This window comes from Cherax quadricarinatus, chromosome 27 (genome assembly GCF_038502225.1).
Source record: "Cherax quadricarinatus isolate ZL_2023a chromosome 27, ASM3850222v1, whole genome shotgun sequence".
NCBI classification, from domain to species: Eukaryota; Metazoa; Arthropoda; class Malacostraca; order Decapoda; family Parastacidae; genus Cherax; species Cherax quadricarinatus.
The window spans coordinates 13,507,780-13,535,279 of record NC_091318.1 but is presented as its reverse complement, the minus strand read 5'-3'; the positions used below and the strand labels follow the sequence as shown (position 1 = coordinate 13,535,279).

The following is a 27,500-nucleotide window of genomic DNA, read 5'->3' as shown; positions in this document are numbered from 1 at the left end:
ACCTTGGGATTAACTCGTGAAAACAATAATTCTGAAAGAAATTTAGTGATTTTATTGCCTAACACAATCTAAATATTTTATTATACGAACTACCAAGTTATTACAATTAATACACAAGTAACTCGCACATAAAAAAGAAACTTACGACGACGTTTCGGTCAGATTTGAACCCACATCATTGAACCTTTTGGTTTATATATTACAATAAATGTTCTCCCGTTCAGAAAATCTCACAAAAAAAATTTTTTTACAACTTACACGATACTTAATATTTCTGTGTGAAAAGTTCATCTTAGCTTCTGTGGCTACAACAAGACGGTAAGTTTTCATCATACTTCATCATATCCCTGGATGATATACAATTTTACGTATGATCGACGTCAACAGCTGGTAAATAATAACGCAAGGCGATTCATCATCAGTCTGGTGTATACTTTGTATCAACTGGTAAAGGATATAGGTCTTCCTTGTGGGTCCCTCCACCTTGGTGGGTTTTCTAATGGGTCCCTCCACCTTGGTGGGTCTTCTGGTGGGCCCCTTTACCTTGGTGGGACTTCTGGTGGGTCCCTCCGCCTTGGTAGGTCTCCTGGTGGGTCCCCCCACCTTGGCGGGCCCCACATCCTGGGTATGCCTAACAGAAGACTCCATTTCTGTGGTAGGCCTTCCAGAGGGTCCACTATAACTTCGTTTCTCCTATTGGAGGGGCACCCCCCTCACTCCATAATGGGTTCCTCATTCCCTTGTGGGGCCCCTGACTCTAATGTGGGCCTGCGAAAAGAGCCCCTTTATCATCCTCAACACAGTTTCTAAACTCGACCGCCAGAGCGCTCATTGTTGAACTCTACCCGGCCTCTTCTAGCAAGGAGTATATTTTTTACAGCTTAACATTTCTATAATATTACTTGAAATAGTCTAATTTCTATCGTACGGGTTCCTATCATACAAAGATGCGCCCTTCTATATTGAGAGAGAGAGAGAGAGAGAGAGAGAGAGTCTCCATCAAGATCTATACCAACACCGCCATTCACAGAGACCACTTCTTCAGCTCCTCAGGTCTTCCACTGAATAATATTGTCTGATCGATGCTGACTGCTGATTACCTGAGCTATGTCTAATCTGGTGTGTCAGCCATTCACTGATTAGGATCATAGCGTGGTTGGGCAAGACTGCCTGGTAAGTATGATAAAAAAAAGGGGGATTCTGCGCAAAGCAGACCTTTATTTACACACACGACTTTTCGCTCCAAGTAGGGTTCCACTTCAGCGAAATGTAGTAGATCTGAATTATGGTGTCAGGCAACATATCCCCCTGGCGTAAGGAAGTTACACTCCCAGGGAGGTCGAGCTCACCACCACGGGGGACAACATCCTGCCCTCACTGTTTATCAGTTACTCTTAATAGCGATCCAAGTTATTGGAATTACCCTTTTCCTTCCATCAGATGGAACCTGATTACCTCCCATTTCCCAAGCGCTGTGTAACCCTTACGAAATTAGCGCTTCCCGAGAACGCAACTATCAGAAGAGTCAACTCCCAGTCTGTACACAAATTAGGCCGGGAAGCAAAATAAAAAAAAATGAAAAATGTTATGTACATTCTAAGAGTTTCATTATGAATCTTTAAAAATGGGATATTTCTATGTATTTTCCTTTATGGAGTTGGATTACATTTACAGAAAATATAATTCCTGGCCTGTTAAGACAACTAGGCCTTCAAGTGGTGTGGAACCTGACTTCACTCACACGCTAGACAGCAGTCTCATCACCGGATATTTTCATATATATATATATATATATATATATATATATATATATATATATATATATATATATATATATATATATATATATATATATATATATATATATATATATATATATATATATATATATATATATAGTTTTTTACACTGAAAAGTTTATATTTAATGGGAACTAATTTCTTAAATATTTGAAAAATAATATAATTTAAATCTGGCTTTAAATTTCTGTTGTTGAGGCTAGGTTATCAAATATACATTTCCAAATGAGTTTTTTTTTTAAAAAACATACATCATCAGTTTTGAAAGCATACATCATTACAGCAGTTCTTCAAATGATACATCATTATGTCTTTAACTGATACATCATCAGTTTCTTTAAGTGATTCATCGTTAGTTCTCTAACTAACTGATACATCATCAGTTTCTGATGAAACCGACAACAAAATAATTATTAAACAATCATTTGACAAATTATATTTCATAGACATAATATTTAGACTACGTCAGATCAACCACTTATGAATATTAATGATGGAACTGCAATAATGATCATGACAATATAAATATAATAACCTTAAGTGGAAAATAAGGTGGAATTTAGTGTGGAAGCGAACAACCACGTAGTCAAGAATGTAGCTGACAGCCATAGTTGTCGTCATCGTCTGAGATTCATCTGTTATTGTCCTGTCACCTCTTACGAGAGAGTTTTTCTGTTCTCTCCGAGTGGTATGGAGAGACAAAATGCAAAACAGAGCGTTTACTGGGTCAATGTTTCGCTAATGACCTGACAAATCTGTCGTCTCCATTCCCGCCTCTGGCTGCAGTTGGTGATGGACAGTACACAAAAAAAAAATTTTGAGCTCCTCTCAGTAAATTTATTAAAAACCTTACAAACTAGCCTTAATTTTCTCAAAAAATCCCTTAGGCTTTCTTATCTGTGTTTATATGAGTAAATCTTTATGAACACTCTTCAAGGGGGGGGGGGCGGTGAGCTGTTGATCCAAGAGCTGGCACTACCCTCCCCTTGGCTCAAACATGATTATGTGCCGTTCCCCAGGCATTGTATGACCCCTACAGGCTTAGTGCTTATCCATGATTAGCAGTGTATTCCTTGACTGAATGTAGGCTGGATCTGTAATTAATGTTAGTCTTAGGCAAGTCACGTCTAGGACAGATTGCGCCAGGCTATGGTAGGTCGCAGGTCGTGTGTGTTCCTAGGGCAGGTCATGCGGTCCTAGGGAGGTCACGAGTGGCCCTATGGCAGGTCATGCAGTCCTAAGGAAAGTCACGATTGGCCCTATGGCAGGTCATGCAGTCCATGGTAGATAGGGCGAACAAGCGCATGGCTGCTGGAAGTGGAGGATACAGTATCCATCCAGCATACAACGCTGTATGACCATTACAGGTTTAGCGCTTATTTTGAAATATAACCTTTCTCTGCAGATTAACAGTACTAGTGTATGATAACACAGGCCAGTGGTCCGTGGACTCTCTCCAACACCCTTGCCTGTCATAGTGCCACGTCTCTCAGCTCGATGATTAAAACAGACGTGCAGTACCTGCGCATGTTTATTCTGAAGACGTTTCGCCAACCAGTGGCTTTATCAGTTCAACACAGAGGTTATCTGAAGGTGACGAAGCTGGAAACATTAGAAGACGTCGTAATCAGTCGGTCAGCCTGAGTGTTCACCACCTTGGTCTTGATGGAACTGAAGCATAGGCAAGAAGATGGACGTTTATGTAGGGACCAGATGGGGTGCAATAGTTGAAGTCGTCATCACCATCACCAGTGGACGGGGCCCACTAGACGTACGTCGTGACCAAGAGTTAGGCCAGAGGTTAGAAAACAGGTTAAAGAAGATATCATCTGTGCCTAGAGCCCATGGCGTTGCTTTGTCAGAAAAGTATCATAGCATTAATTGCAAACAATACAGGCAAGTTGATGAGGTTATCTTCCTCAACATGCACGCTTACCTATGGTCCACCTCTTAGGCATGATTTTCAACTGTTGCACCTCATCTGACTCCTGTATAAGCGTCCATCTTCCTGTCCTTGTTTCAAAGTCATCAAGACTAAGGTGGTGAACACCTAGACTCAGGGACTTATCGTCTCGTCTTCTACTGTCTCCGGCTTCAGCATCATTAATAAACCTCAGTATTGAATTTATAAAGTCACTGGTTGAAGGAACGTCTTCAGAACAACTTGCTAGTTTTGTGTACTATTAATTGTATGTTCCTCTGGCAAAAGTCTCTCTTGAGCCACACGTTTTCCTGATCACACGTTCCTCTGGCCAAAAATCCCTCTGGCCACACGTCTTTGGCCACACGTCTCTGGCCACATGTCTCTGGCCACACGTCTCTGGCCACACGTCTCTGGCCACACGTATGCTTCTGTCTTGGAGCGTGGCAGAAAAACACACCGTTGCCTGGGTGGCCATCCACAACAAGGAGAGGTAAAGATGCATTAAGAAATTTGATCAGTAGACAATGCAGAGGAGAGTACAGGGACGGGGTAAGGATAAGCCAAGCATGTTTAGGTTGGCATCAGCGTCACTATTTCTCACATAGTTCACTGTACAGTAGCTCCGTTTTTCTCACTATATTATATCAAGATAATTAGGCAGAAGCCTAGAGTACAAGGCCAGTTTTTGTCCTTCGTAAAGAGTGTCGTAAGCCTGGCGCACTTACTCCCAGGGAAGGATGGTTACCACCGCGCCAGTTAACATAACAGCTGTCAAACAACCAACAGACTTGGTTGGCTTAGCATTAAGAAGTTCACGGTTCATCACAAATTAATGTACTATGTTGTTGCCATTAGCGCACAAGGGTTGCACCGCAATCAAAACAAAACAATGGTAAGTTGGCATTTTAACGTCAAGAGGCGGCCAGCCCCGTGTGTGTGGTAAACTCACTAGGCCACAGCTTTGAGAACCATTTTATTTTTATTTTTTTCAACAGAAGCGGGATCTCAGTAGAGCAACACTAGCTTGAAAAAAAAAATGCACGTTTGGAATAGCTCCAGATGTGTCGGTGGCGTATCGTTGGGGGTACCGAGTGTGACAGGGCCGCCAGATGTGGCAGCCAGCGCACTACTTCAAGGGCCTCCCCTGTGCAGGAGTACCTCTAATCTCTTGGGCGACCCCTTGGTAGAGGCGATATGGGGCATCCTGTGTGGCTCTCTAGCGTCCCTGGGGCGTGGGCGTGGTGGCGGCGGTGATCCCATGGGCGGGAGTCTAGAGGCCACTATGTCACAAAGTGTGGTAGTCGTGGAGGATATCGTGGTGTGTGGGCGGCGCCAGGTGTGGGGCGGCGGTGTGGTCGCTGGAGATGGTGGTCCCTGTGTGTCTAGCCGCTACTGCCGCCGCCGCCGCCAGACTCAGCTGCGTTTGGTAGGCGGCGGCAATGGCAGAGGCGGAGCTCACGGAGGCAGGGACGGGCGCCACCGAGGACATGCCGTTTGCACCTCCGCCAACCTTGCTGAGTTCGCTGTATAAGTCCGTGTGCCCGACAGGCTCCTGCAAAGACAATACGATTTTTAAATGAATAAAACACAATACAGTGGATGGAATAACCTAAAGCCAACCCACAGCTTACACGACAACGACACACAACGTTAAGATCAGTTCTGATCCATTGTTGATAATGATTCAGGAAGGACCGAAATAAACTGTGTGTGTGTAATATATATATATATATATATATATATATATATATATATATATATATATATATATATATATATATATATATATATATATATATATATATATATATATTGTCGTGCAGAATAGGTAAAACTGGTCAGTTAGCAAGAACTCACTTAAAATTTAGAGTTTCCTAAAATTTTCTCTTATACATTTAAAGCTAGATTTCTTTTATTTATGTTAATATAAAATTAATGATTTTGTACCTTATTATAACAAGGACAATTTAATTTAGCCTTATCCAACTATAAATATTTTAAATAAATTTACAATAATTTAATAATAAACAAGCACAACGAAATATATATTTTTTCGTTAGGTTTAGAATGTTTTTTGAAAAATTGTTGCATACACAAATTTTCGCTTGCCTTATTTGACAAGAAGAACGTTGCCTGTTCTGCGAATTCTAAATACACACACACACACACACACACACACACACACACAGAAGATTATCAGGAGGAGAGTGGTGGAGCACCTGGAACGGAACAGGAGTATAAATGCCAACCAGCACGGATTCACGGAAGGCAAATCCTGTGTCACAAACCTTCTGGAGTTTTATGATAAAATAACAGAAGTAAGACAAGAGAGAGAGGGGTGGGTTGATTGCATCTTCTTGGACTGCAAGAAGGCCTTTGACACAGTTCCTCACAAGAGATTAGTGCAGAAGCTAGAGCATCAGGCGCATATAACAGGAAGGGCACTGCAATGGATCAGAGAATACCTGACAGGGAGGCAACAACGAGTCATGGTACGTAATGATGTATCACAGTGGGCACCTGTGACGAGTGGGGTCCCACAGGGGTCGGTCCTAGGACCAGTGCTATTTTTGGTATATGTGAACGACATGACGGAAGGGTTAGACTCAGAAGTGTCCCTGTTTTCAGATGATGTGAAGTTAATGAGGAGAATTAAATCTGATGAGGACCAGGCAGGACTTCAAAGAGACCTGGACAGACTGGACACCTGGTCCAGCAAATGGCTTCTCGAATTTAATCCTGCCAAATGCAAAGTCATGAAGATAGGGGAAGGGCACAGAAGACCACAGACAGAGTATAGGCTAGGTGGCCAAAGACTGCAAACCTCACTCAAGGAGAAAGATCTTGGGGTGAGTATAACACCGAGCATGTCTCCGGAAGCACACATCAATCAGATAACTGCTGCAGCATATGGGCGCCTGGCAAACCTGAGAACAGCATTCCGATACCTTAGTAAGGAATCATTCAAGACACTGTACACCGTGTATGTCAGGCCCATACTGGAGTATGCAGCACCTGTTTGGAACCCGCACTTGATAAAGCACGTCAAGAAACTAGAGAAAGTACAAAGGTTTGCGACAAGGTTAGTTCCAGAGCTAAGGGGAATGTCCTATGAAGAAAGATTAAGGGAAATCGGCCTGACGACACTGGAGGACAGGAGGGTCAGGGGAGACATGATAACGACATATAAAATACTGCGTGGAATAGACAAGGTGGACAAAGACAGGATGTTCCAGGGAGGGGACACAGAAACAAGAGGCCACAATTGGAAGTTGAAGACACAAATGAGTCAGAGAGATAGTAGGAAGTATTTCTTCAGTCATAGAGTTGTAAGGCAGTGGAATAGCCTAGAAAATGACGTAGTGGAGGCAGGAACCATACACAGTTTTAAGACGAGGTTTGATAAAGCTCATGGAGCGGGGAGAGAGAGGGCCTAGTAGCAACCGGTGAAGAGGCGGGGCCAGGAGCTAGGACTCGACCCCTGCAACCACAAATAGGTGAGTACAAATAGGTGAGTACACACACACACACACACACACACACACACACACACACACACACACACACACACACACACACACACACACACACACACACACACACACACACACACACAAAGTAGCAACCGGTGAAGAGGCGGGGCCAGGAGCTAAGACTCGACCCCTGCAACCACAAATAGGTGAGCAAATAGGTGAGCACACACATACACACACACACACACACACACACACACACACACACACACACACACACACACACACACACACACCAAGCAGGGATAACACCAAGCAGGGATAACAGGGAAGGCACTACAATGGATCAGGGAATACTTGTCAGGAAGACAGCAGCGAGTCATGGTACGTGGCGAGGTGTCAGAGTGGGCACCTGTGACCAGCGGGGTCCCGCAGGGGTCAGTCCTAGGACCAGTGCTGTTTCTGGTATTTGTGAACGACATGACGGAAGGAATAGACTCTGAGGTGTCCCTGTTTGCAGATGACGTGAAGTTGATGAGAAGAATTCACTCGATCGAAGACCAGGCAGAACTACAAAGGGATCTGGACAGGCTGCAGACCTGGTCCAGCAATTGGCTCCTGGAGTTCAATCCCACCAAGTGCAAGTCATGAAGATTGGGGAAGGGCAAAGAAGGCCGCAGACGGAGTACAGTCTAGGGGGTCAGACACTACAAACCTCACTCAAAGAAAAAGATCTTGGGGTGAGTATAACACCAAGCACATCTCCTGAAGCGCACATCAACCAAATAACTGCTGCAGCATATGGGCGCCTAGCAAACCTCAGAACAGCATTCCGACATCTTAATAAGGAATCATTCAGGACCCTGTACACCGTGTACGTTAGGCCCATATTGGAGTATGCGGCACCAGTTTGGAACCCACACCTAGCCAAGCACGTGAAGAAACTAGAGAAAGTGCAAAGGTTTGCAACAAGACTAGTCCCAGAGATAAGAGGTATGTCCTACGAGGAGAGGTTAAGGGAAATCAACCTGGCGACACTGGATGACAGGAGAGATAGGGGGGACATGATAACGACATACAAAATACTGAGAGGAATTGACAAGGTGGACAAAGACAGGATGTTCCAGAGATTGGACACAGTAACAAGGGGACACAGTTGGAAGCTGAAGACACAGATGAATCACAGGGATGTTAGGAAGTATTTCTTCAGCCACAGAGTAGTCAGTAAGTGGAATATTTTGGGAAGCGATGTAGTGGAGGCAGGATCCATACATAGCTTTAAGCAGAGGTATGATAAAGCTCACGGCTCAGGGAGAGTGACCTAGTAGCGATCAGTGAAGAGGCGGGGCCAGGAGCTCGGACTCGACCCCCGCAACCTCAACTAGGTGAGTACAACTAGGTGAGTACACACACACACACACACACAAAGGTTGCAAAGGTTTGCAACAAGATTAGTCCCGGAGCTAAGAGGAATGTCCTACGAGGAGAGGTTAAGGGAAATCAACCTGACAACACTGGAGGACAGGAGAGATAGGGGGGACATGATAACGACATACAAAATACTGAGAGGAATTGACAAGGTGGACAAAGACAGGATGTTCCAGAGATGGGACACAGCAACAAGGGGACACAGTTGGAAGTTGAAGACACAGATGAATCACAGGGATGTTAGGAAGTATTTCTTCAGCCACAGAGTACTCAGCAAGTGGAATAGTTTGGGAAGCGATGTAGTGGAGGCAGGATCCATACATAGCTTTAAGCAGAGGTATGATAACGCTCACGGTTCAGGGAGAGTGACCTAGTAGCGATCAGTGAAGAGGCGGGGCCAGGAGCTCGGACTCGACCCCTGCAACCTCAACTAGGTGAGTACAACTAGGTGAGTACACACACACACACACACACACACACACACACACACACACACACACACACACACACACACACACACACACACACACACACATACACACACACACACACACACACACACACACACACGCACACACACAAACAAACAAAACCGTAGACACAGTATAGTCTAGGTGGCCAAAGACTGCAAACCTCACTCAAGGAAAAAGTTCTTGGGGTGAGTATAATACCGACAACATCTCCTGAGGCGCACAGCAATCAGATAACTGCTGCAGCATACGGGCGCCTGGCAAACCTAAGGATAGCGTTCCGATACCTCAGTAACGAATCGTTGAAGACTCTGTACACCAGATACGTCAGGCCCATACTGGAGTATGCAGCACCAGTTTGGAATCCACACCTGGTCAAGCACGTCAAGAAATTAGAGACAGCGCAAAGATTTGCAACAAGACTAGTCCCAGAGCTAAGGAGATTGTCCTACGAAGAAGAAAGGTTAAGCGAAATCGGCATGACGACACTGGAGGACAGGAGGGTCAGGGGAGACATGATAACAACATATAAAATATTGCGCAGAATAAACAAGGTGGACAAAGACATGATGTTCCAGAGAGGGGACACAGAAACAAGGGGTCACAATTGGAAGTTGAAGATTCAGATGAGTCAAAGGGATGTTAGGAAGTATTTCTTCAGTCATAGAGTTGTCAGGCAATGGAATAGCCTAGAAAGTGACGTAATGGAGGCGGGAACCATACGTAGTTTCAAGACGAGGTTTGATGAAGCTCATGGAGCAGGGAGAGAGAGGACCTAGTAGCAATCAGTGAAGAGGCGGAGCCAGGAGCTATGACTCGAGCCCTGCAACCACACACACACACACACACACATATATATATCTATATATATATATATATATATATATATATATATATATATATATATATATATATATATATATTATGAGAGAGTGAGAGAGAGAGAGAGAGAGAGATCGCAGTCCGCAGGACTCGATACTGATAGTGAGACGGAGAAGATTCCCAGGCAGCGCTCTTATCCACTCGGCCACAAATGCCACATAGACTGGGCAGCCTGGTTCACAAGCCATGTTTCTTTCCCAGCCCGGGCACGTCAGTCAGCCTCAAGCATGGATTCACGCTATTTCAATCTCCTCTTGTATGTTCTGACCTCTCAAGCGATTTTTATATCAATGCATCACGCAGAAACAAGCGGGTACATACAGAGAAAGATCACAGTCAGCAGCACTTGATATTGATATATATACACACTTTCATTAATTAATAATAGTAAATTATTGATAGTTTTAATGAATCAGTGAATGCAGTGCAGCAGAGTTACCAGTTTGTTGGGGCACAGCACCACTGACTGACACACAACAGCAGGACACAGCACCACTGACTGACACACAGCAGCAGGACACAGCACCACTGACTGACACACAACAGCAGGACACAGCACCACTGACTGACACACAACAGCAGGACACAGCACCACTGACTGACACACAACAGCAGGACACAGCACCACTGACTGACACACAACAGCAGGACACAGCACCACTGACTGACACACAGCAGCAGGACACAGCACCACTGACTGACACACAACAGCAGGACACAGCACCACTGACTGACACACAACAGCAGGACACAGCACCACTGACTGACACACAACAGCAGGACACAGCACCACTGACTGACACACAACAGCAGGACACAGCACCACTGACTGACACACAACAGCAGGACACAGCACCACTGACTGACACACAACAGCAGGACACAGCACCACTGACTGACACACAGCAGCAGGACACAGCACCACTGACTGACACACAACAGCAGGACACAGCACCACTGACTGACACACAACAGCAGGACACAGCACCACTGACTGACACACAGCAGCAGGACACAGCACCACTGACTGACACACAACAGCAGGACACAGCACCACTGACTGACACACAACAGCAGGACACAGCACCACTGACTGACACACAGCAGCAGGACACAGCACCACTGACTGACACACAACAGCAGGACACAGCACCACTGACTGACACACAACAGCAGGACACAGCACCACTGACTGACACACAACAGCAGGACACAGCACCACTGACTGACACACAACAGCAAGACACAGCAACACTGACTGACACACAACAGCAGGACACAGCACCACTGACTGACACACAGCAGCAGGACACAGCACCACTGACTGACACACAACAGCAGGACACAGCACCACTGACTGACACACAACAGCAGGACACAGCACCACTGACTGACACACAGCAGCAAGACACAGCACCACTGACTGACACACAACAGCAGGACACAGCACCACTGACTGACACACAACAGCAGGACACAGCACCACTGACTGACACACAACAGCAGGACACAGCACCACTGACTGACACACAACAGCAGGACACAGCACCACTGACTGACACACAACAGCAGGACACAGCACCACTGACTGACACACAACAGCAGGACACAGCACCACTGACTGACACACAACAGCAGGACACAGCACAACTGACTGACACACAGCAGCAGGACACAGCACCACTGACTGACACACAGCATCAAGACGCAGTACCACTGACTGACACACAGCAGCAGGACACAGTACCACTGACTGACACACAACAGCAAGACACAGAACCACTGACTGACACACAGCAGCAAGACACAGCACCACTGACTGACACACAGCAGCAGGACACATCATCACTGACTGACACACAGCAGCAAGACACAGCACCACTGACTGACACACAGCAGCAAGACACAGCACCACTGACTGACACACAGCAGCAAGACACAGCACCACTGACGGACACACAGCAGCAAGACACAGCACCACTGACTGACACACAGCAACAAGACACAGCACCACTGACGGACACACAGCAGCAAGACACAGCACCACTGACTGACACACAGCAACAAGACACAGCACCACTGACTGACACACAGCAACAAGACACAGCACCACTGACGGACACACAGCAACAAGACACAGCACCACTGACGGACACACAGCAACAAGACACAGCACCACTGACGGACACACAGCAGCAAGACACAACACCACTGACGGACACACAGCAGCAAGACACAGCACCACTGACGGACACACAGCAACAACACAGTACCACTGACGGACACACAGTTATCCTGGGACACACCTGCTCCCTCACTTACCATAGTGCTACTGTAATATTTAATGACCTCTTGTGATTATATCTCAAGTATTGTCGGTATTCACTAATTATTAGTCTCGTAATGATATTAAAATGATATAAGCCTCAGTATAATCATTTGGAAAATTGTATTGGACTAAATCATCTCGGCTTTATTAATTATGTAAAGTTTTATTGATGATAATACTAAGAATAATTTCCCAAGTTTTCTTATTAAATTTTTGGCGTTAAAATAACCTGAATTTCTTTACTGTTTGTAATTTACTAATTTTGATTCCTGTTATTGTGTACAGCTGTAATATAATTTTGATTCCTGTTATTGTGTACGGCTGTAATATAATTTTGATCGCTGTGTATTGTAGATGTCGAATATTATACACTTAATTATTGTTTTAAAAATTATCATTATTCCATTTCAATATTTTATTAATGCAGTATCATAAAAAATTATTATGATTAGCATTAGCGACATTATTATTACTGCTTGATGTGGTATATGAACTCTCATAATATTATTAATAATGAGACTAGTGGAGATGCTGCCGACGTCATTATCTGTACTCAGTGAAAGAAGACAAAGAAGACTATAAGTAGAGTTTACAATGGATCTGAAGTACTCTTAGCTGGTTTAAAACAGGAACTTGTTAAGGATCAACAGTGTTTCTGGTGGGGGGAACACAAAGAAGAAGGGAACTTGCCCTGGGTTTGAAATGCAAGGTAATTCTCGAGGAGTGACAGGGAAGCTGCCAATAAATGGGTTACAACTAAAAGATCAGAACGGCGAGGCTTTATTTAACGACTTCTTGATCAGATGTTCGCTTGATCAAGCCTTCAGATTGTGTCGGACACAGGTGTCATTTCGCAGTCATTAAAAACAACTGGTATAGTCCCACTCCACTAAGGTACAAATAAGTGAACTGTAGATATAAATCCAGATGTACTCCAGTTAACCCCTTTTGGGGCCTAATTCCTGTGCCTTTTGTTTATCCATATGCTCTTGTACTACCATCCATAGAATGGATATGGGCTACATAAACTAGCCACTCCGGTGACAAAATTTATAAATCTTAAAATTAATCCACTAAGGTGGCGGTAAAACAATAGCAAAAATCTGTAGACTGATAACACAGACATCCCAAATCGTCAAGATCTTTGAAGGAATTTTGAGAAGGGAGCTTTCTAAACTCATGGGTTCACAACACTTACACAACCGAGGACAACACGTGTCGAGGGCAGGGAACTCATACCTTGTACAATTCCTGGACCTTTACGACATGGTCTTAAACCCATTGAATGACAAAGAAAATGCAGTTGAAACATTCACATATTTTCCAAAGCCTTCAACAGGTGTGATCTTAGTATAATAGTGGAAGCATGGAGGGACAGTTATTTATCGTTTTAACAAATCGAACCAAGCGAGTAATACCTGTAGGTTACCTGTAGTAGTTCCTAAGGGTCACTGCCCCCGTGACCTCGTTCCAGGCCAGGTCAGCAACCCACTAGCTGAACCAGAATACGGCTCGTTTCATCAGGACCCCAGTTCATTTGGCTCCAGTTCTGGTTCTTACAACACAGACAGTGACACGTAGCACTGTATCACCCTTCGTAGACCATGATGAATTTATATAACCTAACCTAACCTAACCTAACCTAACCGACCCATTGACGACACAGCTGATATAAACCAAGTCTTCCTGACGCCAAATGACTTCGAACAGGCGATAAATGACATGCCCATGCACTCTGCCCCAGGGCCAGACTCATGGAACTCTGTGTTCATCAAGAACTGCAAGAAGCCCCTATCACGAGCCTTTTCCATCCTATGGAGAGGGAGCATGGACACGGGGGTCGTCCCACAGTTACTAAAAACAACAGACATAGCCCCACTCCACAAAGGGGGCAGTAAAGCAACAGCAAAGAACTACAGACCAATAGCACTAACATTCCATATCATAAAAATCTTTGAAAGGGTCCTAAGAAGCAAGATCACCACCCATCTAGAAACCCATCAGTTACACAACGCAGGGCAACATGGGTTTAGAACAGGTCGCTCCTGTCTGTCTCAACTATTGGATCACTACGACAAGGTCCTAAATGCACTAGAAGACAAAAAGAATGCAGATGTAATATATACAGACTTTGCAAAAGCCTTCGACAAGTGTGACCATGGCGTAATAGCGCACAAAATGCGTGCTAAAGGAATAACAGGAAAAGTCGGTCGATGGATCTATAATTTCCTCACTAACAGAACACAGAGAGTAGTCGTCAACAGAGTAAAGTCCGAGGCAGCTACGGTGAAAAGCTCTGTTCCACAAGGCACAGTACTCGCTCCCATCTTGTTCCTCATCCTCATATCCGACATAGACAAGGATGTCAGCCACAGCACCGTGTCTTCCTTTGCAGATGACACCCGAATCTGCATGACAGTGTCTTCCATTGCAGACACTGCAAAGCTCCAGGCGGACATCAACCAAATCTTTCAGTGGGCTGCAGAAAACAATATGAAGTTCAACGATGAGAAATTTCAATTACTCAGATATGGTAAACATGAGGAAATTAAATCTTCATCAGAGTACAAAACAAATTCTGGCCACAAAATAGAGCGAAACACCAACGTCAAAGACCTGGGAGTGATCATGTCGGAGGATCTCACCTTCAAGGACCATAACATTGTATCAATCGCATCTGCTAGAAAAATGACAGGATGGATAATGAGAACCTTCAAAACTAGGGAGGCCAAGCCCATGATGACACTCTTCAGGTCACTTGTTCTATCTAGGCTGGAATATTGCTGCACACTAACAGCACCTTTCAAGGCAGGTGAAATTGCCGACCTAGAAAATGTACAGAGAACTTTCACGGCGCGCATAACGGAGATAAAACACCTCAATTATTGGGAGCGCTTGAGGTTCCTAAACCTGTATTCCCTGGAACGCAGGAGGGCGAGATACATGATTACATACACCTGGAAAATCCTAGAGGGACTAGTACCGAACTTGCACACGAAAATCACTCACTACGAAAGCAAAAGACTTGGCAGACGATGCACCATCCCCCCAATGAAAAGCAGGGGTGTCACTAGCACGTTAAGAGACCATACAATAAGTGTCAGGGGCCCGAGACTGTTCAACTGCCTCCCAGCACACATAAGGGGGATTACCAACAGACCCCTGGCAGTCTTCAAGCTGGCACTGGACAAGCACCTAAAGTCAGTTCCGGATCAGCCGGGCTGTGGCTCGTACGTTGATTTGCGTGCAGCCAGCAGCAACAGCCTGGTTGATCAGGCTCTGATCCACCAGGAGGCCTGGTCACAGACCGGGCCGCGGGGGCGTTGACCCCCGGAACTCTCTCCAGGTAAACTCCAGGTAAATAAGCCACGAAAAACAGTTTGATGTTCAATGTGAACCGTGGAATAACGGGGGGGAAAAAAAATCTAGAACACAGTAAAAAGCAAAACTCAAACCTGTCAATAGAGTTTAAGATTAATGTGAGGCACTTGGGAGTGATACTGTGTACTTTATATACCAGTACAACAACTAGATTTTTTATTTTATTTTGACTACAGTATTGCTGTTTTAGTTCGTCCACAGGAATATAAGCAACGACAACAATAACAACAACAACAACAACAACAACAACAACAATAATAATAATAATAATAATAATAATAATAATAATAATAATAATAATAATAACAATAGTAATAATAATAATAATAATAATAATAATAATAATAATAATAATAATAATAATAATAATAATAATAATAATAATAATAAGAGAACTCTTCATCTATTCACCCTAGAAGAGGGAGACAGTTCCCTCCCTCTGTTTTAGATACTAGATTTAGAGATCAAAGAAATTAACTCGGATTCACTATTTAATGGACGTCAACATAACGACAATCTTGTTAACTATTGTTCATTCTGTAACAGGACGAAGAAGAATCTGTAAGCGCTCGTCGGCCTCTTCTCCGGTCGAAATAAGATAAGCCGCATCGATTTCATGTCGCAACACTGCCGAAATTTTTATCTACACTAAAACTATCCCGATATTTCATTCGGAATTCGGGCAAAAAACCCGACTGATCCATAACACTCCGCTAGCAACAGTACAGCCGGATTTATCACCTTATCAACTGGTCACAAGAAGATGTCAAATGCAACTTGCTCACTTAATCTCAAAAATTACACGTCATTAGACCCGAATATGTAAAATGCTCAATTATAGCAACAGCATGATAATAATGCAGCTCTGTATGATCCTTGTGGGTTTAGTGCTTAGTTGTGATTATAATAATAATATGATAATGACGTATATACACACCCGTCTGGGTTTTCTTCTATTTTTTAATACTTCTTGTTCTTGCTTATTTCCTCTCATCTCCTGGGGAAGTGGAACAGAATTCTTCCTCCGTAAGCCATGCGTGTTGTAAGAGACGACTAAAATGTCTGGAGCCTTTGATATACCTTTGAAGAATTTCAAGAGTTTGTCTACTCTGAGCCCGGCCATGGGCCAGGCTCGTCTGTTGCTTGGCTGTTGCTGTTGGTGTCCTGCTGCCCCACATATCCATCACAGCCTGGTTGATCTGGCACCTGGTGAAGATACTTGTCCAGTTTTCTCTTGAAGGCTTCTACACTTGTTCCAGCTGTGTTTCTGATATCTTCTGGTAAGATGTTGAGTAGTCTGGGACCCCGGATGTTGATACAATGTTCCCTTATTGTCCCCACCGCACCCCTGCTCCTCACTGGGTTTATTTTGCGCTTCCTCCCGTATCTCTCACTCCAGTATGCTGTTATGGCAGTGTGCAGATTTGGGACCAAACCCTCGAGTACTTTCCAGGTATATATTATCATGTATCTCTCCTCCAATGAGTACATATTCAAGACTTGAAGCGTTCCCAGTAATTTAGGTGCTTTACTGGCTCAATGTGAGCCGTAAACGATCTCTGTATTTGTTCCAGCTCCGATATTTCTCCTGCTTTGAACGGGGCCGTCAGCACAGAGCAATATTCTAAGTGAGGGAGCACTAGTGATTTGAAAAGTGTCACCATCGGTATTATTTCCCTTGTTTTGAAAGTTCTCAATACCCACCCCTTCATCTTCCTGGCTATCGTGATCTTCGTCTTGTTATGGTCTTTAAAAGAAAGGTCCGCTGACATAATTATTCCTAGGTCTTTTACGTGTTCCTTACGTTCTATTTGGTGACCCTCTTGAGTTTTGTATATAGTGTTCCTTTTGAGTTCATCATTCTTTCCATACCTAAGCAGCTGGAACTTGTCACCATTGAACGTCATGTTGTTTTCCACTGCCCACTGGAAAACCCTGCTTACGTCTTCCTGTACTTTTTCCGTGTCCTTTAGCGTAGTGATTTTCATGCTTATTTTAGTGTCATCTGCAAATGATGATACAAAAGTGTGCCGGGTGTTTTTATCTATGTCTGCTATGAGGATGAGAAACAGCAGAGGTGTCAGGACAGTGCCTTGGGGCACTGAGCTTTTGACCTCACTGATGCTGGATCTCGCTCTGTTTACTACTACTTTTTGTGTTCTGTGTGTTAGGAGCCCGAAGATCCATATGCCTACCTTCCCTGTAATGCTCATGGACCTCATTTTGTGCGCTATCACTCCATGATCGCATTTGTCAAACGCCTTTGCAAAATCTGTGTAAATCACATCTGCGTTTTGGTCATCTTTCAATGCCTAGTAACCTCTTATGTATAAATTACTAAGTTTAAAAATCTGTTTTTCTTTTTAAAACTTTCGTTTTTCTTTTTAGGTCACCCTGCCTCGGTGGGATACGATCAGTTTGTTGAAAAATATGATAATGGCATTGCGGGTTGTAGTATTTTATTAGAGAACGTTTCGTCCGCCAGAAATTTTATCACTTAATTGATGAAGTCCCTGGCGGTAGAAAAAGTCATCTAATGAAAAGCCGTAGTTTGTAAATTATCATCATCCTCATCATTAGACGCATTCCACAACTGTTGTCTACCTGTTATCTTTTATTGATTCCGGGGTCATGGCCCAGTGACTTGGTCCTTAACCAGTTCTCCTGCTTGATGGCCTGATCAGTCAAGCTGCTGTTGGCAGCAGCAGCACGCCAGTATAACGAAGATACCATAACCCGAGTGATCAGAAACTGACTCTAGAAACATATCTGATTGCCCCTTTGAAACAGTTAAGGGTATTCGGACCTATATATTTATTCAGTTTTGTCTTGAAATACTTGTTACTCCCCACTTCTCGTCTGGAGAACTTAGTACCGTTGCTGAACTTCGTTTATCTTAAGAAATAATTTCCTTGAAAAGACTAGGTACCAATCCCTCCAGTATTTTCAAGGTGTAGAAAACTAACTGTATGTCTCTCGCTTGTGTTCCAGGATACGTATTTGAGAGAGTTTGGATGTTCTCAGTAATACTGGCGTCTGGCTTAATTTAGATAGGCAGCGGGAATTCTCTGTCTATTCTCCAGACTTGTAAATTTAATCTGCCTTTGAAAAGTGTTGAGCAGTGCTCCAGTGTAGAGAGTAAAAGTGCCGTGAATATTATCATTTGCTAACCACCGCTTGCTTGTAAGGTTCTGTTTAAGCAAGAGTGCACGATAAGCAGGAGTAGAGGACTGCATGATAAGCAGAAGTACAGTATTGCCTGGCCCATGACCGGGCTCCGAGAGCAGTGAAGCTTTCGAAACTCTTCAAAGGTATATGTGGAAGATGATACAAGCTAATTCACTAAGGTAGATGACACAAATCACTACACTAAGACAGATGACACAAGCTACTACACTAAGACAGATGACACAAGCTACTACACTAAGACAGATGACACAAGCTATTACACTAAGACATGACACAAGCTGCTACACTAAGACAGGTGGCACAAGCTACTACACTAAGACAGATGACACAAGCTGCTACACTAAGACACATGACACAAATCGCTACACTAAGACAGATGACACAAGCTGCTACACTAAGACAGATGACACAAGCTGCTACACTAAGACAGATGACACAAGCTACTACACTAAGACAGATGACACAAATCGCTACACTAAGACAGATGACACAAGCTGCTACACTAAGACAGATGACACAAGCTGCTACACTAAGACAGATGACACAAGCTACTACACTAAGACAGATGACACAAGCTACTACACTAAGACAGATGACACAAGCTACTACACTAAGACAGATGACACAAGCTGCTACACTAAGACACATGACACAAATCGCTACACTAAGACAGATGACACAAGCTACTACACTAAGACAGATGACACAAGCTACTACACTAAGACAGATGACACAAGCTGCTACACTAAGACAGATGACACAACTGCTACACTAAGACAGATGACACAAGCTGCTACACTAAGACAGATGACACAAGCTGCTACACTAAGACAGATGACACAAGCTACTACACTAAGACAGATGACACAAGCTACTACACTAAGACAGATGACACAAGCTGCTACACTAAGACAGATGACACAAGCTGCTACACTAAGACAGATGACACAAGCTACTACACTAAGACAGATGACACAAGCTGCTACACTAAGACAGATGCCACAAGCTGCTACACTAAGACAGATGCCACAAGCTGCTACACTAAGACAGATGACACAAGCTGCTACACTAAGACAGATGACACAAGCTGCTACACTAAGACAGATGACACAAACTGCTACACGAAGACAGATGACACAAGCTGCTACACTAAGACAGATGACACAAGCTGCTACACTAAGACAGATGACACAAGCTGCTACACTAAAACAGATGACACAAGCTGCTACACTAAGACAGATGCCACAAGCTGCTACACTAAGACAGATGACACAAGCTGCTACACTAAGACAGATGACACAAGCTGCTACACTAAGACAGATGACACAAGCTGCTACACTAAGACAGATGACACAAGCTGCTACACTAAGACAGATGACACAAGCTGCTACACTAAGACAGATGACACAAGCTGCTACACTAAGACAGATGACACAAGCTGCTACACGAAGACAGACGACACAAGCTATTACACTAAGACAGACGAGACGAGCTACTACACTAAAACAGATGACACAAGCTGCTACACTAAGACAGATGACACAAGCTACTACACAAAGACAGATGACACAAGCTGCTACACTAAGACAGATGACACAAGCTGCTACACTAAGACAGATGACACAAGCTGCTACACTAAGACAGATGACACAAGCTGCTACACGAAGACAGACGACACAAGCTATTACACTAAGACAGACGAGACGAGCTACTACACTAAGACAGATGACACAAACTGCTACACTAAGACAGATGACACAAACTGCTACACTAAGACAGATGACACAAGCTACTACACTAAGATGACACAAGCTGCTACACTAAGATGACACAAGCTGCTACACTAAGATGACACAAGCTGCTACACTAAGATGACACAAGCTGCTACACTAAGATGGCACAAGCTGCTACACTATGATGACACAGGCTGCTACACTAAGATGACACAAGCTGCTACACTAAGATGACACAAGCTGCTACACTAAGACAGATGACACAAGCTGTTACACTAAGATGACACAAGCTCGTACCCTAAGACAGATGACACAAGCTGTTACACTAAGATGACACAAGCTGCTACACTAAGACAAATGACATAAGCTGTTACAAGCTGCTACACTAAGACAAATGACATAAGCTGTTACACTAAGATGACACAAGCTGCTACACTAAGACAGATGACACAAGCTGCTACACTAAGATAACACGAGCTGCTACACTAAGACAGATGACACAAGCTGCAAGGTGTGCGCCATGTTTATACACTAACCTGGACAATGTGGCTGTTTACGTTGGGTAGTGGTGAGTCGAGGGAGGACAGCGAAGGCTTCACTTCATCCAGGGACTCTGAGCCGCTGTCCAGATGGGTCGAACCGCCTTGGGGAGCAGCGCCCCCAGAAGTTTTGCCGTCTCTGTCGAAAGAAACAAGAAATAGAAGATTGAAATCAGTTACATTTAACTCTCTCTCTTTCTCTCTCTCTCTCTCTCCCTCTCCCCGCTTCAAAGGATACATATTCAGGATACCCGAACATAGGAGAAAGAAACTTATGACGACGTTTCGGTCCGACTTGGACCATTAAGTAATGTATTGTTCCAGTCACGGTATTGTGCCTCTTTATTCTTAACATATTTAGGATTTTAAAGCTGCAACCGTAAATCATCAACCATGAAAGTTAGAAGCTCTTCAGATGGTGTCAAATACTCCCAGGAAATAGTATATATATATATATATATATATATATATATATATATATATATATATATATATATATATATATGAGGAGGTCAATGACATCAAAAAGAGAAACCTCGCCACAGCCCGTTGCCGAGCTCAACGGGAACCCCAAGCGCAGAGGTCTGACGGAAGTCAAAAGCGTCCTGATGGAGCCACTATGCTACCTTGGAAGGATGGAAAGCAGATTGCCTGGGACTACACCTGTGCCGCCACATTGACAGACACCTACTTGTCATACTCCGTAGCTGAAGGGGGTGGAGCTGCCAGCCATAGGGTAACCCAGAAGACCCGCAAATATGAAGACCTTCCCCCTTGCTATAACTTCATCCCAATAGGGTCGGAGACCCTTGAAGCATGGGGCAAGTGTGCTCTAAAATTCCTCAAAGAGCTGGGTGAAAAAACATCATAGTAACCAAGGACCATAGGGCGACCAGCTTCCTTTTCAGAGACTCAGTGTCGCAATCCAGAGAGGAAATGCCTACAGCATTCTGGGCATGCGGCCCACTGCCGGGGAGCTGGACGAAGTATTCGAAATGTAGATCTGAGTTATCTATGTTGTTTTACTCAATATTGTATTTTTGTCAATGTATTTTGTCAATATATATATATATATATATATATATATATATATATATATATATATATATATATATATATATATATATATATATATATATATATATTATAATATACGCGGGATTACCAACAGACTCTGGCTGTTTTCAAGACAGAACTTGACAATTTTTTTTTTTTTCAAGTAAGTTACTGAACAGCCTGGCTGTGGTGCATACGTTGGACTCTGTACTGCTAGCACCAGCAACCTGGTTCATCAGGCCATCCACCGGGCCGCGGGGGCTTCGACCCTCGGAACACTATGTAGACCCCCTTCCCCAGACCCCTGCAGCTCAACCATAAACCAAGAGAGTTTCAGACACGTCTCTATCTTCAGGCAATAAGTCAAAGGTAAATCATAGATAAATATTTGAAGAACATGAACAAATTGAAGTGTTCCAGCTCGAGCAACATGAGAATAAATCGTAAAGAAACCTGTTTGGAAGAGCCCAGTTTATTCAGCCTTGCAAGGCGAAGAATCATAGGTAACCCAATACAAGCATTTACAATGGTTAAAAAGACTTGATATTCTTTATTTAAAAAATAAAGAATATTTTTTTATTATTCAATCGGAGACGCATAAATGAAACAGATATAACATCAGAAGCAAAGATTTGTTTCAGTAGAGATGTAATTTCTCTCCTATAATAGAGGGGTAAATATTGAATACAGTTGACCAGACAAAGTAATACAATGTGAGAGATTTCAAAACAAGTCGAACAAATTCCTTCTCCAAATGCGCGACTCCATGTTTGTGTGGTCGTATCTGTCAGTATGCAAACACCCTCGTTCCTACACACGGCTCCCTTGTTTGCTTGCCTTTGTATTTTTTTATTATTTATTATAGTCTTTTCGAGGAGCAAGAATGCCGCTAAAGATCATTCTTGATCTTTATGTCATGAACGTATCAATTCTTTTTCTATTTTAAAATTAAGTTTAAATTCATTGTGTGTGGTTTCTTTTAAAAAAAAAGAGCTGATGTAATATACAAGGAACGCTGTTTCCTGTCGTATGAGAGCAGGAGGAGGACAAGGAAGAGAAGAAGGAGGGAGAAGTGGAGGCTGAGAAGCAGGGAGGGAGAGAAAGAAGAGAAGGGAGAGGACAAGATGGCAAAGAAGAAAGAAATGGAAGAAGAATAAGAATGACTTAAATAGTTTGGATGACAAATACTAGCAGACCGGGTTGAGCATCCTGGTATCAAGAGATGTTTCTTCCAGCTGAGTGAGCTGCTGTGTTTGTCTGAGCTTATCACACGCCAGGCGAGGCACAAGTCAGCATGTCAAACACCTTAACACCTGATATGTTATTTGTTTGCGGCGCCGCCCTAGCGATTACCCAGAAGCGTTTTACAGGTCTCCAGTCATCGTTACTCTGAGAATACATGTTGATCTGATCTTCTATGCATTTTTGTTAGGCAATGGACTAGTTAGGAGTTGGAGCGACTTTTCTGATGTAATGTCAGCGTTTAGAGAAGGTAAGCAAAGGGTTGTTGACCTGACCTCGCTTGGCCCGGAGTTCACCTCTGGAACAACAGGAAGTTTTGTTGACCTAGGAGAAAGTCGCAGCGCAGTGCACTTTCCAACCTTGTGCGTCACCACCTGCTACTTACCGTGGCCCAACTAACTCCACGTAAATACAAGTAAGGCTTTCACTAGTAATGTATATCCTAGGTTTAGAAGGTCAATGTCTTTAAACGATTTGTTACTAAGATCATAAATAACTTGATAAAGTACTATTCAGAGCGAAACGTTGCCCCAGTATAAACCTGTTTTGCTTGTCTTTTCGAGCCATACATTGAATGCGTCAATTTTATTCAGTGTGTATCACACACAAGCACACATCCCGCATACTATTAATAATCAGCTTAAAGTATATCAGTTTGTATCCTATGGGAGTTTAAGGTCCCTGTTTGCATACAGTCACCACGAACAAGTTAACCAATCTGAGTGATGGGATGAGCTCCAGGTTGGCTTACCTTGTAACTAGAGTCAGCATTGGAGGTCAGTTCTTCACCTATTTTCAGTAGCTTCTGTCATCTGTAATGGTGTATAAGCTGCATCTTATACACCTCTCTCTCTCTCTCTCTCTCTCTCTCTCTCTCTCTCTCTCTCTCTCTCTCTCTCTCTCTCTCTCTCTCTCTCTCTCTCTCTCTCTCTCTCTCTCTCTCTCTCTCTCTCTCTCTCTCTCTCTCTCCCTCTCTCTCTCTCTCTCTCTCTTTCTCTCTCTCTCGTTAAAGGTATGTGTCAAGCTTGTTATAAATGCTGTGTATAACTGTAAGTAACGTCAGTGATGAGGAATATTCTGGTGTTCTAAAGTAAACATCTGGTGATTGCTTTATTCTTAAAAAAAAAAAAACAGTCTTCCTTGCTTTACTGATTGCTCCCTCACTGGTATTCTACCTTTACTGCCAAGTACAGCAGGTATTTAAACAATACCTGTGTTCGTAGTACTTTCCTTAATATCACGTGACACTTTTGAAGGTTAAATCAATTTTTTAAATGACTTCGACTCCCTTGTCTCTTTCCTTATTGCTTATTTTGCGAAGTTTTTTTTTTTATTCTCGGTAGGCTCTTATTTTTTCTGCCACATTTTTTATAATAAATTCTTTACATTATATTACATTAGGAGATAATATTGTCCCGCTGGCAATATTATCTCACGAAAGTATTTTCTTTTAATGTTCTTTACTTTCATTCCCTCCACAATAAAGTCACCTTTCATAATAATGTATTTTGTTGCCATTTGTGTGTGTACTCAACTATCTGTGGCTGCAAGGGTCGACTTACAGCTCCTGGCCCCGCCTCTTCACTGGCCGCTACTAGGTCCCTCTTCGTGCTCCATGAGCTGTATCATACCTCTTCTTATAGCTATGTATAGATCCTGCCTCTACTACATCACTTTCCAGACTATTGAACTTCTTGACAACTCTGTGACTAAGAAATACTTCCTAACATCCTTGTGAATCATCTGTGTCTTCAACTTCCAATTGTGGCCTCTTGTTGCTGTGTCCTATCTCTGGAACATCCTGTCTCTGTCCACCTTGTCAGTTCCTCTCAGAATTTTATGTTGTTATCACATATTCCCTGTCTCTCCTGTCCTCCAGTGTTGCCAGGTCGATTTGCCCTTAACCTCTCGTCGTAGGACATGCCCATTAGCTCAGGGACTAGTCTTGTTGCAAACTTTTGCACTTTCTCTAATTTCCTTATGTGCTTGGCTAGGTGTGGGTTTCAAACTGGTGCTGCATACTCCAATATAGGCCTGACATACACGGTGTACAGGGTCCTGAACGATTCCTTATTGAGATGCCGGAATGTTAGCCTTAGGTTTGCTAGGCGCCCATATGCTACAGCAGTTATTTGATTGATGTGCACCTCAGGAGATGTGCTTGGTGTTATACTCACCCCACGATCCTTTTCCTTGAGTGAGGTTTGTAGTCTCTGACTCCCTAGACTGTACTATGTCTGCGGTTTTCTTGCCCTTCCCCAATCTTCATGACTTTGCACTTGGTGGGGTTGAACTCCAGGAGCCAGTTTCTGGACCAGGCTTGCAGCCTGTCCAGATCCCTTTGTAGTTCTGCCTGGTACTCGTCCGATTGAAGTCTTCCCATCAACTTCACATCATCTGCAAACAAGGACACTTCTGAGTCTGTCCCTTCCGTCATGTCGTTCACATATACCAGAAACAGCACCGGTCCTAGGACTGATCCATTTGGAACCCCGCTCGTCATAGGCGCTCACTCTGACACCTCGTCACGTACCATCACACGCTGATGTCTTCCCGACAGATATTTCCTGATCCACTGCAGTGCTTTCCCTGTTATACCTGCCTGGTCCTCCAGCTTATGCACTAATCTCTTGTGTGGAACTGTGTTAGAAGCCTTCTTACAGTCCAAGAAAATGCAATCTACCCACCTCTCTCACTTGTCTTACTGCTGTCACCCTGTCGTACAACTCCAGTAGGTTTGTGACACAGTATTTCCCATCCCTGAAACCATGCTGGTTGTCGTTGAAAAGCACATTTCTTTATAGGTGCTCCACCATTCTTCTCCTGGTAATCTTCTCCATGACTTTGCATAACATACATGTCAGTGACACTGATCTGTAGTTTAATCCTTCATGTCTGTCTCCTTTTCTAAAAGTTAGGACTACATTAGCTGTCTTCCATACCTCAGGTAGTCGCCCTGTTTCGACAGATGTGTTGATTGTTGTTAGTGGCACACATCGCACCTCTGCTCCCTCTCTCAGGACCCATGGAGAGATATCCGACCACATCGTCTTTGAGGTATCTAGCTCGCTTAGCAGCCTCTTCACTTCTTCCTCGGTTGTATGTATTGTGTCCAGCACTTGATGGTGTACTCCACCTCTCTCTCTTTCTAGAGTCTCTTCTGTCTCCTCTGTGAACATTTCTTTGACTCTCATGTTAAGCACCTCGCATACTTCTCGGTCGTTTCTTGTTATCTCCCCTTCTTTCCTCCTCAACCTGATTACCTGGTCCTTGGCTGTTGTTTTCCTCCTGATGTGGATGTACAACAGCTTCGGGTCAGATCTGGCTTTCGCTGCTATGTCATTTTCATATTCTCGTTGGGCCTCCCTTCCTACCTGTGCATATTCATTTCTGGCTCTACGACTGCTCTCCTTATTCTCCTGGGTCCTTTGCCATCTATACTTCTTCCATTCCATTCTATTCCATTCCATGTGTGTGTGTGTGTGTGTGTGTGTGTGTGTGTGTGTGTGTGTGTGTGTGTGTGTGTGTGTGTGTGTGTGTGTGTGTGTGTGTGTGTGTGTGTGTGTTTGTGTGTGTGTATGTGTGTGTGTGTGTGTGTACTCACCGAGTATGTTTACTGGGGTCGAGACTCGGCTCCTAGCACAGCCTGAGCTCATAGCGACCGGTTTTTCTGGTCTTTCACACGTTGGGCTTCCTTTAGAGGGGCGCTGTTCAAGGAGTTGCCTTGACACTGGTGAAGGCTATCTAGTTCATGCAACTGAAGCCTGGCGTACCACCAGACTCCAAACAATCTTCAAACAAATCACACGTAAGTCTACCCTCTAATTCACTAAATCAAACACGATTATCTGCCATTTTTCCGGCGTTGTATGACATTCTACAGTTGTATAACTTCTCCACATTTATAGTATTACTAGTAATAAAAACACTAGACGTGGAGTTGAATTTAAGAAGAGTTCACAAGTTATCAAGTATAAGAGGTAAGCACAGGATGATACACACTCTCCAGTTCTTTCCTTAACTAACATATTTTTACTAATAATGAGAGAGGGAAA

At 43.6% G+C, this 27,500-nt stretch overlaps 1 protein-coding gene across 1 annotated transcript in view; it reads right to left on the bottom strand.

Annotated features, from left to right (window-relative positions):
* The window catches only part of LOC128691097 (homeobox protein six1), a 421,283-nt gene that overhangs the window by 311 nt on the left and 393,472 nt on the right, over positions 1 to 27,500 (bottom strand). The window contains exons 2-3 of the mRNA XM_053779898.2: positions 21,145 to 21,286; positions 1 to 5,275 (exon numbers count right to left, since the gene is read on the bottom strand). The exon at positions 1 to 5,275 is cut by the window's left edge and continues 311 nt beyond it. Coding sequence (XP_053635873.1) covers positions 5,009 to 5,275; positions 21,145 to 21,286 — 409 coding nt within the window. The 3' untranslated portion in view covers positions 1 to 5,008. The remainder of the gene's footprint in view (positions 5,276 to 21,144; positions 21,287 to 27,500) is intronic.